At 40.2% G+C, this 18,516-nt stretch overlaps 2 protein-coding genes across 3 annotated transcripts; both read left to right on the top strand.

Moving 5' to 3' along the window:
• Positions 1-66: 66 nt before the first annotated feature.
• Positions 67-6,370, top strand: yars2 (tyrosyl-tRNA synthetase 2, mitochondrial). Of its 2 annotated transcripts, none has more exons than XM_042110502.1 (5): positions 67-881; positions 1,027-1,194; positions 1,291-1,446; positions 2,081-2,251; positions 5,752-6,370. In XM_042110502.1, the coding sequence occupies exons 1-5, from the start codon at positions 106-108 to the stop codon at positions 5,909-5,911; spliced, it is 1,431 nt and encodes a 476-aa protein (XP_041966436.1). In that variant the 5' UTR covers positions 67-105; the 3' UTR covers positions 5,912-6,370. The 2 variants fall into 2 exon arrangements, with proteins under 2 accessions (XP_041966436.1, XP_041966437.1); XM_042110503.1 differs by having other exon boundaries at positions 818-892.
• Positions 6,371-7,850: 1,480 nt separating this feature from the next.
• On the top strand, positions 7,851-11,645 carry cdkn1bb (cyclin-dependent kinase inhibitor 1Bb). Its single transcript, XM_042110504.1, has 3 exons — positions 7,851-8,898; positions 9,215-9,341; positions 10,267-11,645. The coding sequence occupies exons 1-2, from the start codon at positions 8,454-8,456 to the stop codon at positions 9,331-9,333; spliced, it is 564 nt and encodes a 187-aa protein (XP_041966438.1). The 5' UTR covers positions 7,851-8,453; the 3' UTR covers positions 9,334-9,341; positions 10,267-11,645.
• The last annotated feature ends 6,871 nt before the right edge of the window (positions 11,646-18,516 follow it).

The following is an 18,516-nucleotide window of genomic DNA, read 5'->3' as shown; positions in this document are numbered from 1 at the left end:
TTGTGAACATTTTTGTCGTCAAATTAATCCCACTTCAACAAGAGAGGGCGCTGTTTTCTTCAATGACTGGTGAAAAAAAGTGACGTTTACGTTTTGTATTCCAAGATGGCGACCCCCATAGCACGGGGATGTCCTCGCGTCTGGAAACTCAGCTGTCATCCGTTCAAAAAATATTATTTAAACCGTTCTAATTTTCATATTTCAGTAATCTATAACAACGGGCTTCTTGCATCACTTTACAAACGCGGCGTCTTAAAGGATTGCTTCCCTGAAGGTGCCGGTCAGGTTCAGCTTCCTTTGCTCCTTCAGTCGGGGTCTCAGACTGTTTACTGTGGCTTTGACCCCACAGCAGATAGCCTCCACGCGGGGAATTTACTCGCAATTATCGGCCTCCTTCACTTCAGAAATGCCGGACACAATGTCGTCGCTCTTATCGGTGGAGCAACAGCTCAAATTGGAGACCCGAGCGGCAAAACGACGGAAAGAGAACCTCTGTCTAGTGACGTGGTTAAACACAATGAAAGTGGCATAAGGGAGAGCTTGCACAGATTATTTGCCAACCATGAACTATACTTTTGCAGCGACCCCAAGAAACTGGGCACGACATCAATCATGAACAATGCAAAGTGGTATAAAGGGTGGAATGTGGTTACGTTTTTGTCAGACATAGGCAGGCACTTTCGAATGGGCACCATGCTAAGTAGACACAGCGTGCAGTCTCGACTCAAAAGTGCGGAAGGGATGAGTTTCACAGAGTTCTCTTATCAGCTTTTCCAAGCCTACGACTTCTATCATCTGAACCAGCTATGCAACTGTAAGATTCAACTTGGAGGAACAGACCAATTGGGCAACTTGATGACTGGGCATGAGTTTATCCAAAAGTAACTACAAAGTCATAGAGTGTTTCACACTGAAATAATTGCAAAACCTGCGTCTTGATTCAAATAACACTGTGTGGTTAGTGACTAGACAGTATCCTAGCTTTCTAAACAGTCGTCTCTATATCTTTCTATTTGCCCCATGTAGAAAGACTAATGCAGATGTATATGGACTGACTATTCCACTCCTAACCACATCTATGGGAGACAAGCTGGGGAAGAGTGCAGGAAATGCAGTGTGGTTGAACAGGGACCGAACATCCCCCTTTGAACTGTACCAGTATTTCCTGAGACAGCCAGACAACAGTGTGGAACGGTATTTCAACTGCCACCTTTTCCAGGCATGCAGATGTCTCATCTGATTGGTTAAGCAGATACTCTAAAATGTTTCTCTTTTTTTTTTGCCTTGCAGGTATCTAAGACTTTTCACCTTTCTTCCCCTGGCAGAGGTGGATAAGGTGATGGAGGTGCATTTGCAGGAACCTGGAAAGAGGACCGCTCAGAAACGTCTGGCTGCAGAGGTCACCAAGCTAGTCCATGGCAAAGACGGCCTGGAGAGTGCCAAAAGGTAAGCAGTGCTGCCAGAAATGTCCACAGGGCAGTAAGAAAAATAAGGAGCTTGTTCCGCTCTGTAACCTGTTGCTAGGGGTTACGGTATAGAATCATGCTGAATGCAGAGGCCTGTTGCATATTTAAAGGGACACCAGGCAACGTTTTTGTGTTAATTACTCATCTTCGTAAGTCTGTATATGGTTAAATGACTCATTACAGGGCGAATGAAGACTCTCTCACCCGCCCCTACTGCCTGTAGGAAGAATATCCCGCTTGCAAGTTCAGTGTATCGTACCCGCCGACCGAAGCAGTATCAGTTTACATCCTGCATCCACAGCACAGAGGCAGGCTAACGAGACGCTAGCGATTGTTGCAAACGTGTGTATAATGGCAGAGCCGGCGAAGAAGCAGCGAAAACCCTTGACGGAAGATGCAAAGAAAAGGAAAAGAGCTTCAGACCGAGCGAGGGGGGGGGGGGTTTCGTAGAGAAAAAGCATCAGGCTTGCCTGGTGTCCCTTTAAGTGCTATTTCCTTAACCATGGGGGATGCAATTTAAATATCTTGATGAAAATATGGGAGATTGTTTTTATTTCCAGCAGCAGATAGCCTTGGTGCTGTTTTTGACTCCAGGCTGTGTGTATGTTTGGCAGGTGCACCAACGCTCTGTACCATAGCAACCTGCAGGCACTGGAGCAGATGAGTGATGTGGAGCTTCAGGAGCTCTTTCGAGAAGCCCCATTCATGGAGCTGCTACTGGAACCGGGCACCACTGTGCTGGACGCCTGTCGCCACATACAAGCCATTCCAGATGGACCCAGAGGGTAAGCACTAATGACTGAGCCAGAGGGGTTGGTCGGTACCATAGACTGTATCTATGGTCGGTACCATTTGAGGAGAAAAAGTCTCAGTGATTTTTGCCAAGGTATACCAGAGTTAGAAAATAAGTGATGGCTTTGTATTGGTTAGCTTTTTGTAGTTTGATCATCCTGTTTATGTCAATTATATGCAGGGATATGAATAGGATGAAGGATATTTTTTTTAATTTTAAGTTTTCTGAAATGTTATGTATATAAATGATCAAAGGTACACAGGGTTGATCTGTGCCTTGTTTTTAATCCTTTGGTTCTTCTTGTGCGGCAGTCAAGGTAAAAGTTCACTACAGCCAGGAAAGACTCGCACACCAAAAGGGGCTCTACAGACAAACGGGCATCTACAGGCAAGGGTGCAGCACTTTTTGCACGATTGTCTGTAGAGCCCAGGATATATATATGTGTGTGTGTGTGTGTGTGTGTGTGTGTGTGTGTGTGTGTGTGTGTGTATATGGATATGTATGAAGACTTTTTGGTCCTCTGTGTGTGAGTCCTCCCTGGATGTTGTTATTATATACTGAAGTATGCAAATTATTAGATATATTTCAATTAGAGAAACCTTAACATTGGACAGTCAGTTTCAACATTTAACTTTTTATTTTTCATTTTGGTGACAGGCTGTGTTGGGGATATCTATTAGTTAAGAGTTTTAGACTATTCACCTGTTGTTAGTTTGGGGATATCTATTAGTTAATTCACCTGTAATATATCCGTGCATAGACACATAATAAACACGAACAGGGTGATGAAACACAAAAAGCTACCCTAAATGCAATTAGAGCTGCATGATTTGGGGGAAATATGCAATTTTCTGACCGATATTGCTATTTGTAATTTTGAATGTCAATGAATTGATTCAGTTCATTATTCCAAATGTGTCTTTAATTTGTGCCACCCCTGATCGGTGAACACGCCCAGTGCACAAGAAGCACAGCACCCCTGACCGATTGTGAAGCTCACCAATCAGAATGTCATATTGCGATTGTGATAATTGTGCAGCGCTAAATGCAATGTTATCACATATTTTCTAATTCTAGGGTGGTATACATTATGAAAAAACACTATGAGACTTATTTCCCTCAAATGGTTTCAATTGTCAAAAATTAGGGGGGCTGGCTCAAGGACTATGAAGCTACAACTTCTGTCATTGTCTAAAATTAGCATAAGAAAGCCGTTTCACCATTTTTCAGCCCATTCATAGCAATAGGTTTTCTGGTTGTTTGCTTGTATGTTTATGTATAGATTTAACAAAATGTCTGGTATTATTTCCACTCAACAAATATTAATTGATTGATTTCTTCATAATTAGTAGCTCATATTTTTATGACAACACCCTTGTCATTAAAGGTGAACTTTTCAACATGGGTCCTATTTTTAGATCTAAATTGGTACAGTACTAGCATTCTGAGTGAGTTCTGAACTGATTTTGGTCATTTTTGACCCCACTGAAATTTAAAGATCTAAAAATAGCAAGGCAGTATAGCTGATTCTCCATGATCTTGAAAGCCTCAATAGTAGTTATAAATTACCTCAATTTAGTCATTGTTTTGATTTGGATGCTATCAAAATATTGAATCTGAGCTTTTCGTTATATACTCGTGAGATGCACACTTTGACTTTAGCAGGAAAATGCTGTAGCCAGCTGTTTATGGGCAGACATTTGTTCTTGACATTGTAATTGATTCAAATGTCATTATCACCAAGCTCTCACAAAATACTTCAGGATGTCCCAGAAATAGTATAATAAAAATATTATTTATTTCAGCAAAACAGCTTATGGCAGTGATGACAAATATTGAAGTCTCTAAAAGAAAAAAGTTATGACAGGAAAGAGGGTGTAACTGAAATAGAGTAATAATGATATATGGCACTTTAGCTTATAAGTAAAAGCACTGGCTAGGAGCTTAAAAATACAAGATTGGAACATAAGGTATATGACCAAAAACCAAAGACAGATTGAACAGTTCTATGGCCGTAATGGGGGCAGCCGTGGCCTACTGGTTAGTGCTTCAGACTGGGGCAGCCGTGGCCTACTGGTTAGTGCTTCAGACTTGTAACTGGAGGGTTGCCGGTTCGAACCCCAACCAGTAGGCACGGCTGAAGTGCCCTTGAGCAAGGCACCTAACCCCTCACTGCTCCCCGAGCGCCGCTGTTGTTGCAGGCAGCTCACTGCGCCGGGATTAGTGTGTGCTTCACCTCACTGTGTGTTCACTGTGTGCTGAGTGTGTTTCACTAATTCACAGATTGGGATAAATGCAGAGACCAAAATTCCCTCACGAGATCAAAAGAGTGTATATATACTTATACTATACTTACTTTATGCATCTCAGCCTGCTCCATCTTCCTATGTCTTTGGTGAAGTAACAGTTAACAGTTAATCATCGCCATCACAGAATCGGAATCAAGTTCCCATTCTTGCAGAGGTTGCACTGAATTCAGTTGCTGCGTCCTTTGATTGTTTATTTCTGTAATGCAGGTGCATTTCTAGTGGGAGTGGGTTATTGATGGCATCACAGGAGGTACATCAACACCCCCAACCAACCTCCCTCCCTCCCTCCCCTCATATGTTCAAACTGTCAAAATATACATGCACAGCTTATTCTGTAGGCTACATAGCAAAACACTCCCTTGTAACTTAAATTCTGAAACATACTCTATAAAATCTAAAATAACTACATTCACTAAAATTGGGTAATTATTTACCAATGCCTACAATACACCTCTTAACCTGCACACCTGTAGACATATGTATAAGGTAGGTAGATAAGCACAGAGGTTGTGTCCCCTGACATGGAAACTGTGAACGTTCGTTCTTTCTCCTACATCTGTTTTTGTAATCACTCTTTTCAGCACTTGGGGTATATTACCACTTCCTGCCCACCTACACAATCTGCTGCACATTGCCATGCATATGATATGCATCATTTTGTAACATGCAGATATGGATGTCTCCTCCAAGACAGCTGCCCCATTGAGGGTGTTTTTTTCAGGGGATTTTCAATTTATATTGAATGATTATATAACATCCTCTTTCCCCAGCATCTTCATAATGTATGGTCGTCATGCAAACAATTAACACATTTAAACATTTAAATACTGTATACGCTAAAATGAAAAGCTCAGCAGCTTGAGCAAGGATCAGAGAACACCAATGCTATTGGTTCAGCCATTGGGAACGAAAACAAAAAAATAGTTTTGTATGAAAGTTAATTCATTTATGGAGTGTTTCCTACACTGCAATGCCTAAGTTTTTTTAATTTGTGTTTCACTGATAAATCAATTGCAGCCAGTGAACCCTAATTTGAAAACTGGTTAAAATCAAACATTACTCTCCTCTATGTTGGGCAAATATACATTCTATTCTTATATTATTTCGACTTGGGGGCCCACTGTAATGACTCTAATGTTGTGTTGACTTTGAGCTTTTTTTTTTTTTTTTGCCCTGTGAGCAGGTATCGCATGGTTCAAGATGGAGGTGTATGGATCAACCATCAGCGCACTGAGAGTCCACAGCAGGTGCTCACTCCTGGCCACCACATCCTGGCCAACGGCCTTACGCTCATCCGAGTAGGCAAGAAAAACTACTACATCCTCAAGTGGCTAAACCTTTGAAACCAAACACAGCCACCAGCCGTCCCTGGGATGTAAAAAGCCCTTTTGCTGAAACCCTGAGGTGAAACAGCAACCCACACCCTTTATCTGAATTCTATGTTTGCCACAGATACAGAAACACCATGGTGGACTTGCTTCAATCTGTGGTAGAAAATGCTGTTCAGGTTGAAGGTATGCTGTGTGGTGAGAGGTTACAATTTGCCTACAGTTGACAAGATATACTGTTTAGATGTACTTTGACTACACCCGACTTGAAATAAATTGGGGACACAATGACGGCACAGAAGATTTCTGTAGTTTAATCATTCTACCAGCAGGAGGCAGTGGAAGCCTTCTGTTGACTCTTGGGCCTAATTTGTCATGAGACTTTTGGAGGGAAAAGACCTTTGCAGTGAAGTAGTCATTTTAGGAATATTTTGCTTTTATTTTGATTTTTCAATAAATCTAAAAATTAACACATATATTTCTTTATTTTTTAATCATATTTTAATTATTTTTGGGGGTATTTGGTATGTATTTTCAGTGTCATCACTTGCGAGGCAGTAAATTACATGTCTGGTGACCAAAGAGACATGTAATTGTCTACACGCCTCTAGAATCTTTGCTGGTGACTACAATAACCATGACAACATCAATAGAATAAATTAGAAACAGTTATTAAACTTTTTAATTCGCATTTCGACCATTCAAAATAGAAATCCTGACTGGAAAAACACTTGAAATTCGCATTTAATCTAATGCGCAGGTGGGTGGGATAAGCAATAACGTGGATGAAATTGATGGAAACTGGTGCTTGATGGTTTAGTCACATATTCGCATTTTTGCAGTTTTGATTGATCCCACGGAACTTCTCCCTTGATTAGCCGAATGTCGTACAAGAATGTCGTACAAAACAGTGGATGGAGACTTGGCACATTTTCTTATAGACAGATAGATATAATAACATATTGCCAGGACCTGATATTAATTAAATGTTACCACACATTAAGTTCAGATTTAACGTTAGACATATGTCTTCCTGCTCCAGTAGGCCTAGCCTTTATACTTTTCATTCTCCACCAGGAGATAATGCATTGAGAGCTTAAGGGCAGGGGCTGGCTGAATATGCAGCAGTAAAGTTGAGGTTTTAGTATTCATCTCTACAAGAGACATACATGTTCAAATTCATTCAATTGCATGACATTTGTTGTGGCTGGGTTTTATAAATGGTCTATATTTCGAAGTATGAACATAATGGAGGCTGCAAGTGGCACGGAACACAGATAGGCACATATAATATACATGGGCGTTGGATGGCATACGAAAATAAATGTAGAAAAGTAGGCCTATTGCCAACTAAAATGAGCTTTAACTCTTCACCAGATGCTACCGGGCTCGTTTTTTATTGACACGTGTTTTACCACTCCTGCATTGCTAAATATCTTCATTCTGATAGTCACATATGGCACATCGTCAGTAGCTTGCCAAAATTTTTTTCTGAGTGTTGTCACACTTCTACGCGACTTTATTACCCAACTGCAGCGGGTAATTTTCAGTGTTGACAAGCATCCTGCCTATGCAAAGTGTTGGCTATAGTGTTTTCAGCTTCACACTTATTATGATCATTTCCGAACATCGCAATTTATTCTGTAAGAAAGGAGCTTTTGCCCACACGTGAGCGTCGATTGGCGCCCTAGTGGTAGCCTATTATCTGCATGAGCATTCGTAAACAAAACACTTCTCATCACTGTTGGTTGGAGTCAAAGCTCATTCAGTTTATTCTTCCAAAATAGTATAGCTTATTAAGGTGGAATTTTGGTTAAATGTGTACTTTTTAAGATAAATAAGACAATTATTTAAATGCGTTAAGGACGGAGTGTAAGGACTCATATTATCATTTGGTTCATGTAGAACATATTTTTAAAATTTAAAACAATAATAGAAGATTGTTATCCGTGGATATAACCAGAGTCAACTGCAAGTCAGAGTTGTGCCATACTTCAGCCAACACGAAATTGTTACATTTTCTCCGATTTTTCTCTACAATAATTGTTGTTTAATAATTTGTTTCTCTTCTTTTTCAGTCTAAAAGGCCTTTTTTCAGTCAAAGGTCATCTTTTTCTGTCGCGGTTATACATACGGAATGAATGTGTTAAGTAACACCTTAAGAGTTGTTGTGGGCGGGCTTTTAGACTTCACCCAATGAACATCTTTCTTTGGTTTAAATAGCCACGTCAATCATTTTCTCTCCAGTAAGCCTTTCCTTCAATCGCCATATTGGGCACTGAAAAGGCTTGTCTGTTATTTCCCTCTACCCTCTTACTACGACACGAAATTGACAGGAGTGGCTCTTGCAACTGCACTTTGTTTTGATGATCCGTGGAGATTACTTCTTCTGGCGTTTCCACATTGGCCGTTATTACTAGCGATTTGGGTTTTTGCATGGCATGCATGCGTTTTGGATGATCACTTATTTTACGTCTGTTTTGGAACGTGACCCAGGAGGACTTGCGTGGGGCTGAGGTTAAATCATCGTATTGTCTATTTTTCTGAAGAAGGAAAAATGTCCAATGTTCGCCTTTCAAATGGGAGTCCAACTTTGGGACGGATGGATGCTAGGTTATCGGATAACCCGAAATCTACAGCCTGCAGAAGCCTTTTCGGTCAGGTGGATCACGAAGAGTTAAAGAAGGATTTAAAGGGACGTTTGCAAGAGATGGAAGAGGCGGCTTCGGCGAGATGGAATTTCGATTTTTCAAGTCACAAACCGCTCCCGAACGGGAGATACAGTTGGATGACAGTGGATGACAGTCCGATTTTTTACAGATCAGCGAGTGACGTTACGGACAGTTGCCCCTCAGGGAATACAAATGTGGATTTGAATGGGAATCATAACTGTGTGGTAGTGGCACCCTGCAAGCATTCGGAGGAGAAGGATGACAGGTCTGAAAATCAAATGGATTTAAGAGACCAATGCAATGGGCAGAGGAAAAGGCCAGCATGCCACGGTAAGGACATTTCAGTTAGAGATCGCTAACTTTTTTTTTTTTTTTAGCAAATGTCATTTATTTAAGAGCGAATACATGCAAAATGAGGCTGAGTTCTGATATTGTGCTACGTTTGTAAACGAGACTATCGGAACTGATTCTGTCTACGAGCGTGGTAGCATGTTTACATTGTAGCTGTATATTGTAGAGCGTGGACGTCTGTTACTTTTGCCTGTCGTAGCCTAAATGTCTGCAGACATTTGTTCGGCGAATCAGCCAATGTATATAGTTGGGTCTATTACCTATGTTTCTGACAGAGTTTCTCTTTGTTTGTTAGATTCAACGTCTCAGAATAAAAAACCACACACCAGTCTGGATGACGTTTCTCGTTGTTCAGGTCTGACACAAGCTGTAGAACACACACCCAGGAAGCCCAATCCCCGGACCCAAACGTGAACATGAAGGTAAGCGATTTAATATGCAATAGCATATAACAGGAAAACCTTCTCACGCACAAATTGACGGTGATGTGGTGTAATATTCTGAAATCAGGTTATTACCATATATCGCGTTAACCGACTGTTAAAGTAGGTCGTTTTCGGGTGTTTATTGAACAGCAGACGTGAATGTAGGCTAGTGTGCCGTTTAATCATCTAGCAGATTATTAAACCGTAACTGCAATTAGGCTACTGTTGTGTACCTAAACGTAAATGCTAGTACGAGTTATATGGGGTAGATTAGATTTGCCACTGATCTTCTAAATCGCACCAGAAGTCTTCGTAGAATTATCTGACCGAATAGACCACTGCGACGTAGGCTACTATGTCCAAAGAAAGCGTAAACGCTGTTGTCAGGACTTGCTTCAAAGTAGGCTATGGCAGCGATTATTTAAACTGTTTACTACGTTGTGTAGAAAGGGTTAACCTTAAATGAAATTCACACGCGCGACAACTTCTACTACAACCACCTTACGCAGGCAAGCTTAAATTTCCAGCCAAATGAAAACATGCGTCGAGAGAACAACAGTCAAGTAACACGTCAGCAAATGCACCCTCAATAAGGGTCCAGTTTCCTGCTCTATTTTACGACGCTCTGCTCTGGAACTCCCGAGATTCCCGCATTCAGAAGCATAGTGCATACGCGATGTTTTGTTTCTATGAAATGAAAGCGTTGACCGAAGAAAGTGAAACAAGTCAGAAAAAGACTAAAAGGAGATATTCATCTGTTCCCCAAGTTCACTGTGCATTGTTCAAAGAGAAATGTCACCACCTTTAAGGAAAACAGCTGTGTTGCATTCCAAAAAGTCTTGTGTCTTGCTATTTCTCTCACCTCTTTTTAAATGAACATCACACACTTGCCCTAATTACTTCATTTTAATCTCCCAAACAGAGCTGAAGACCCCCCCTCCCAGTCACGAAAACCTCAGTGCTTGGCTAATCAAAGAGGATCTGCAAGAAAGACAGAGAAAGATGGAAGGAAGGAGGAAAGACAAAACATATCAACTCTCCTAAGGAAGGGGACACTTCAAGCACTGACACAAACACTAAGTTCTGGCACTCAAAAAGTAACTGCCTCCATAGCAGTCAATGTAGCAGTGTGCAATTAGGTTTCATTTCCTTTGTTGCTCATTCTCTTACTACCTGTGTATATATTTCCTTTTCATATGTAGCACATAATGCGTATTATGATGAAAAAGAATCCTTTATGGAAAAGGTGTGAATTTGATTTGACTTGAATTGCAGTGTAGTTTTTCCTAAGTGTTTCCAAAATGCTGTTTTGTTTTATTTTTTATTTGAAAGGCAGTGTCCCACATCATACTTTTTTTGATGGCCATAAAGTAACCACATTCCTATTATTTGTATTATTTATTTAAATATAAATTCTCAGAAAAGCAATATAATTTGCGCATTTTTGCATCTCTTAAAATTGTTCAGGTAAAAAGCATGGTACATTTGTGGCCTTCAAAACAGAGGCAGGTTGACCCTGCACACAATGGCGGCCCTGTGTCGTACAATTTATTGAGGTGAACTTAACAGTAACGAGGCCTTAGATGTTTAAACACTGTCATGACTTCAGCATGGTTAAACCTACTTTCTCTCAAACATTTAGATTCATCAGTCAGCTCTTGAAAAACAATGGTTGTTCAAATAGGGATTCCTGTCTAAGGGTCAAGGTAAAAATAGTCTTAACAGTATTAATTAGTCACAGGTTTGGGCACCGGTTTAGTCCGTTTATTTCTTTACAAGTTTTTGGTGGTTTTGTGCCCTGTTGACAGCGTGAACAGCACATGGTTATTTTCACTACTTCCACCATGCTGTAGCTTCTACATGTACTGCATTGAAAAACGGGCTCCTTTCAGAAGCAATCAATTGAACTGTGTGCAACTGCAGTGTTTCATAAAATGGAATTTATTTTCTGCAAGTTAACTGTATTTATCAAAAGTATGTTCATCTTATATTAAAACACTGCCTGTGTATTTTGTGTAAACATTGAAGTGTACCTGTGTACATAACTTTGTAAAAACACTGAGAAATTAAACTAACTTATTTATGTCAAGCTTTTATCTAGAAAAAAAATGGGTTTTGATCATGGTTATCCAAAGTGGCATTGAGTCATTATTTTTTTGTAAATGCTTATTTTTGGTAGTGTTTTGTAAACAATTGCATACGGTTGCAAACTGAGCCTGACAAAATATTTGATATGTGCATTTTGTAATGTGTGGTATTAAAATATGCTGCAATCAATTAAAACAGAGTTAAATTATGAAACATTGTCATGGTCATATATGCATGCATGGTAACGGTCACACCATTCACAAATAGCTTGGAAAAACCTCTGACTCGTTTGAGACAAGTCAACTTGCTTCTAGGCCTATATTTTCAAGTTTGAGTATAGCCTATACAACCTTTGGCTTTGGTGTCATAGCCTACTGCAGAACGGCACTGTTCAGCTATATTATTCCAATTCGGTGTGTTTTTCCCCTCTCGGTCTAATTCGTATAGCCTACCCGTTTTATGCTGTCGACTGCAAAACAACTAGATGCCTGCCTGATAGAGATATTTGGAATACGGTTAGTTGTATCTGAAAGTAGCCTAACGTTTCGCACGAAAGACCCATAGGAAAGACCGCGCATTGATGAAACATTAAGTCGCATGAAAACAGACGCATTGAGTGACGTTGAGACTGTCCAATCATATCCTCATGAGTGAGAACAAACTACTTCTGGCAACCAATGGTATAATCTGACGGGAGATTTGAAATCAGACAGCTAGATGTCGCAAAGCAGTATTCTGCCCTTTTACAGCATTTATTTTTTGTATTTTTGTCGTTGAGAACGAATAAAAGTGAAACCCTTGGCATTGCCAATTTTCCGCAAGATATGATCCCTAACAAAACCGAATTCTAAGCCAGTTGTGGTTCGTCTTTGAGGCTACTTTGTTGGGATGTACTTTAGAAACTACAGAGTAGCCTAACAAAATCGTTTTCTATCGTGTTCTTTGGGAAAAGGTAGGTTACCCTTCATGCGAAGAGCGAAGCGAAGACATTCGGTGAGTAAACGGCCACCAAAGTGTCCATAACTTTTATCTCTGACGCGCATGTTATGTTAGGCTACACCTAAACTGATGTTGTAAATGTGGAGAGAAGTGCTTTGAACACTATGGAGCAACAAGAGAAGTCGGTCACAAGAATAATGAGCCAACTATCAGAGCAGTATGCATACTCTATAATAACCAATATGGAGTAGGCTACTCTTTTCTACTTGACATGAAATCCTCAGTTTGTGATGTCAACCTGTATTTCACAGGAAAGTGTGTGTGTGTGTGTCTGTGTGTGTGTGAGAGAGAGAGACACACACACACGACAGGCGGTCTCTTTCTAGAATAAGTATTAACCAAAGCTAACTTACAGTCATGATTGTCTTATTATTGTCACTAAATATATTGTATTTGTTCAGAGTGTTTCCAGCAAATTAAAATGAGTGGATGTGGAATGTGCCAGGTGTGCCAAGTTTTGGCAAGGACCTAAAATGTACTAGGCTACATCCTCCTGGTCTGGTATTTCCCTTGATTTCCTGTTTGTGTTATTTTGGTTTATTTAACAGTATATGTTATTTTAAAATTATTGTATTATTTGAGCAGCACAACGATTGTTGATCTCAGAGATCTCAGAAAAACAAAAATATTGTAATAACATATATTGCCCGTTTTATTTTTTGTAAAGAAACGTTATAATACATAATATAATAATATATAACACTGGAGGCCCTATTTCAGTTTTATCTATTTTTACTCATTTTTCAAAGGGTCTGAAAGGGGCGCAGAGTGATTTTTATGATAGGTTAAAATAAAGCAAAACACATAGCGATGTACATAATCTTTAATGTACAATGTCTAAAGTGTAAAAGGTGACTTCACCATCTGGGTTGCATGTCACACCCAGGGTTTAAAAAAACTCTGTGACTCAGGGCGGGGAGCATATGTCTTAGAGATGCTTGTTTTTATTTTCAAAGATATTGCATTATTCTCTTCAAATTCTCTAAAAGTGTCAACAATAACCAGCTACAGAACTCGCCATAGGCTGATATCATAACACTTTGTAATTAGGCTTCCATGCTGCAAAGTAGGTCAAAATCAGGTTCTTATCATTTCCATCCATGTTTGGAGAATGCACATCAGACAGTACCAGATGGCACAGCTAATGCAAATGGGGGGATATTTGAGTTAGGACATTTGTTTGTTGGCTCTGTTTTAAAACACAGATAGGCTGGCTCTGTTCAACTGCCCCTCCACCAGTTTCACATTTGTATAGGCAGTGCACATTTTATTCTTATTTTAATATCTCTGGCCTTGTTTATTATGTTAATTTCGTGTCAGGAAAATATGTTTGTCTTCATGTTACAATGAATCTATTAGATGATCATGACTGTGTTGTCATAATAGCTCTGATTGAGAATAATAGAGTGGTATAATCTGATTATCTTTATTATCACATTTTAATGTGATGAGATCATATGAGTTAACAACCTGTCATAAAGGGTTAATGATCCAGCAATGAGTCATTTTTAGTAATTAATGGACCCTATGTTGACACATTTTTAGTAATTAATGGACCCTATGTTGACACATTTTTAGTAATTAATGGACCCTATGTTGACGCATTTTTAGTAATTAATGGACCCTATGTTGACGCATTTTGTCTCCACAGCTATAGACCAATTTTCCGCTTGCTGGCTGATTTTAATCTGAGTGAAATGTGAAATATCACAAGTGTAAAAGTAAGGGACACTTACTTTGACAAATATACCTTACTTAATGAAATAGTGTCTCTTTCTAATCATTTTGAGCGCTTATTTTATATAGCGTAATATAGCGCACATTGTGCCTCGCTCCCAAGCCCCCACAGACCTCTCCAAATGAAAAAGACAAAGCGAAAAGGGCAACAGGAAGACACCTGCAGCATGTCTTTGAGACGTCTTTGAGGGCTGTTGGGGCGCAGGTGTGTGACCTCAGATCGCTCTCTCCCCCTGGCTGCTCCTCGTTGCCGTGCTTTCTCAGCGCTGAGCACATTGTTCCTGTGTGTGTGGCTTTGTGCCGCACACCATTGTGTGGCTCTGCAGCGGCGCACTGTTGTGTCTGGGCCTCCGTCACAGACAAAGGGCCGCGTCTACGAGTCTCCACCCAGCAGGAAACAGAGAAGAGGAAACCCCTGAAACCAATGGCCCCTAATGGACAGACCCTCATAAAGCACCCCCAGAAGTCACCACTCCAGGGGCTAAGCAGAAGTCACCACTCCAGGCGCTAAGCATACTGGCTGTGTACACACAGGTCATGGGGGAGGTGGGCAGGCCAGTGTTCCTTAATAGAGTGATCTAGGATTGACCTTGGACTATCAATCTTCCTAAATTACCTACATAACTTTTACTATATATATATATATATATATATATATATATATATATATATATATATATATATATATGTGTGTGTGTGTAAGGGATAATGCCCGACGAGGTGTCCATTATCAGAAATAAATGGACAAGGCGGAGGCGTGCTTTTTTTTTTTAAAACGACACCCCTTTCAACCTAGACCATGGTATAAATATATTTATATGACTTTTAAGGAGGCATTTTACATTATTATATGTTTCATGTGATGCAAGTATAATAAAGTGTAACTGTGTTTGGAACCAGACATTAGAAATGGAGCTACATTTGAACAGAATTTAATGTGTTGTGGCCCATGTGTTGTGGCACAGTCTTGAAAGGCTTGCATGTGATATTGAACAACAAAGGATATGTTGCAGAATTAGTACAGGCTTGCATATAGTATATCTCTCACACACAAGACGTAACAAGAATGACTTTTTAGGAAATGGTCTTCCAAGAATGGGTTTGGCTTTTGTCTTCCAAGAATGGGGTTGGCTTGGCTTGAGTGTTGTCAGCTTGGTGAGGTCTCCAGTGTTAATTGTCATGTCGATATTACAATTCTGTGAAAAACATGCAGGTAGTCAGATATGAATGATTAATTGTGTATAGTTTTGGGTTTCAAACAATTGCAATAACCAATTTAGAAGACGGTGGTATGTTGATTGATTCTTTTTGTGTATATTGTGATTATTTATTTAATGTGTGTGTGTGGTGAACACAGGAGTAATAAAACACTTTTTCTCCCTAACTATCTTGTCCCAAATTGACAATTTACTGTGAAGTCAACCACAGCAGGTTACGCTTTTTCCTGTGAAGGGCAATCTGTGCAGTTAATAGAAACCGTGCAGTTCCTCCACATATTTCCTCCACTAACCACAGCGTACGTCATGAGTAATCCTCTTGGCACGGCATACTTTTCTTCTGAAATCAATAAATATCAAAAGCTAACACCTACCAACAAACGTGTTACAGTATATGCTAATGTGTGGCTGTAATCCACAGAGTAGAATTACTGTGAAGAGCAGAGAGCCTGTTGCTTGTGGTGTTGCAAGTGGTGTGCAGTGTGAGGAGGCCTTGAGACATCTCTTTTCTGCCTGCACGACAAGCAGGTTTTTTTTGGGGGGGGGGGGGGGGGGGGGGGTGTAGAGATGGTTGACGCTCATTAGATGAGCGCACCTGCAGCCCTGTCAAAGGCCCTCTATCTGTTATCGCCTGCAAATCTGCCCAAGCATGCAGATAAACGTGCAGGAAAACAAGCCCCTCTTGCGGCACAGGCGCAGCCCAAGTGCCCTGGCTCCTCTTGAGCCCTACTGTACCTGCTGCGGTCTTGGCAAGTGCCGCGTGAGGATGCGGCAGAGGCAGGGGCAGGGGCAGAGGCAGAGGCAGGGCTCGGCCGAAGGCTGATCCTGTGCTGCTCCTCGGTGACGCTGTCGTGCGGAGCCGCCCCGTCATCTCGAGTGAAGAGACGTGACTGGAGTGATGACTTCCAGATGGGCCAGAGAAAGTCTCTGAATGCATTTAGAGTGAAAGACGTTTCAGGATCTTGCTTTGGATTTCTGCCCCCCCCCCCCCCCCCTCTTCTCCTGTCCTCTGCTTAGCTAAATCCACAATATCTATGTTGGAAAATATTATCGGCCCACATTTAGCAGAGAAGTGGAAGGAAGGCAAATAGAGATGGGGGTTTCTGTTCTGTTCTGTTACTGTTCAGTCCAGGGTGTGTGACACACTTTTTTCCACACATTTTGAGCTATCACTTTGAAAATATGTGGGGATTAAACTGTTTGTATGGATGAGTATAAACAGGACAGAGGACAATACGAACCAAAGGATACAGTGATGTGATTTGAGCTATAATATAAATTCACATAATATTAGATTTCCGCTTTTGTCCTTTCTCTCAACTGTTTTGACCAAGGGTTGCATATACATTACTGTTATATTGTGTCAGTTATGTGTGGTGGCCCCACATTTATTTTGTGTGAGACTGTGTGTGTGTATTTGGATAAATAAGTTATTCTTATATTTATATAAGATATAAATACTATATTTATAAATTTGCTTAGATTTATGATTAGTTTTATCATGATCTATGTAAATAAATAGATGCATAAATCATTTTATCAATAAATGGTTAGCTTTCTTCATATGTGGTGTGTGGTGCTATTATTCTTCTCTAGTAGTAAAAATTATGTCTCTTATTGATAGCATGTTACCATGTCATTAAATACCAGCCACTTCAGCAACGCTATTTTTAATCTGGTACATGAAGATTCCATTCGCACGCAAGCATCAAGTTTTTACATTTTCCAAAGCTGGTAGGGTTTTGCAATTTTCTTTCGGGCAAATGCATTTCTCCATTTCCCAAATGCAAGCTGCTGACACAGGACATGGCGTGTCATGACTTGTCACTTGAAAGTGATTCAGGTTGTAGCAAAGATCTGGTGACACACACACATGTTGTGACAATAAGAGTCTCCTAGCTTGCAGCTTGTAAGAGCATTAATCACATCCTGATGACACATTCAGTTATGAAAGAGGCTGATTTCATGAAATTTCCACATTGTAGTACACTTCATTTCCTTGTTCCTTGTGTCCATTAAGAAATGGCTTGTGTCCATCCATATTTATAAATATGATTTCTTCCAGTCATATTGTAAAAGGGCAAGTACAACAAACATACAAACAGTTGCCAAAAATGTATATACCATAGACAAGAATTATGTATCAGAATTTGGTCACACTTTGCTTGCCTAGTCCCCTTTAGACTACAGATGCTAAGATTATCAATGAAACATCTGTTGTTAAACTGTTAACTGAAATGTATGGTTAAAGTTAGGGGTTGGTTAAGGTGATGTTCAGTAAGTGTGTAACAACAATTTTATACACTGAACTTGAATCTCAGATTATCTTTAAAGTCTCTGCAGACTATTCATGTAAAGTGTTGGCCAGAATTGTCACAAACGTAAAATGGCCTTTAGTAGCAATATTACAGATTTCTATTTTAGGTTGCTTATATTTTTTTTCTTTCTTACATATCACCACTAGTTTTCTCTGTGTCACTCTAAAATAAAATGTCCAGTCATCCTGTACTGAAGGTTCACTTTGTGTGTGTGAGTTCAGATCCTGACTTGGTCTGATCACAACAACACAGCTAAATCCTTGTGCACTCGGACAAAAACCTGATGAGAAAAACACTGCGTGCCCAGACCTTACTATTCTAACTCTGGCTACAAGTCTGAGAAGTTGGACAGTGGTGCATGGGTCAGGGATGGAACCGGTCCAGCAGTCAGGAGGGGATTTTTCATCTGTGACCCACAGACACTTGAGCCCGGCTGTGCTGACAGCATTCCCTTTGTAGTATAGCCTATGTTGCACTTTGAAGATTGATGAAACAAATCTCTTGCGAGACAATTAAAACTGATTGCAGTTCCCTGTTTGTTAGTGATCTCTATGCCTGGTGGAATTCACATTATTCCATTCAATAACTACAAATATGAAAATGACTTGCTCACAAAGACCCATCATGTTCACATGGATAAAGGGACTGTGCACAGGGTCAGATGTTCTGAGTCATGGCCCACACATTGACATGTGAAACAACTGAGAGCAAAGGCTAGCAACATTTTATAAAAATATGTGCAAGTTACACTTCCTGCTTTCGCAAAATGAATTCCAATGTGCCTGATGACAAACAGCCAACATTTCAGATTTC

This window comes from Alosa sapidissima, chromosome 11 (genome assembly GCF_018492685.1).
Source record: "Alosa sapidissima isolate fAloSap1 chromosome 11, fAloSap1.pri, whole genome shotgun sequence".
In the NCBI taxonomy this organism is placed as follows: Eukaryota; Metazoa; Chordata; class Actinopteri; order Clupeiformes; family Clupeidae; genus Alosa; species Alosa sapidissima.
The sequence above is the reverse complement of the archived record's forward strand: the minus strand, read 5'-3'. Positions and strand labels throughout refer to the sequence as shown.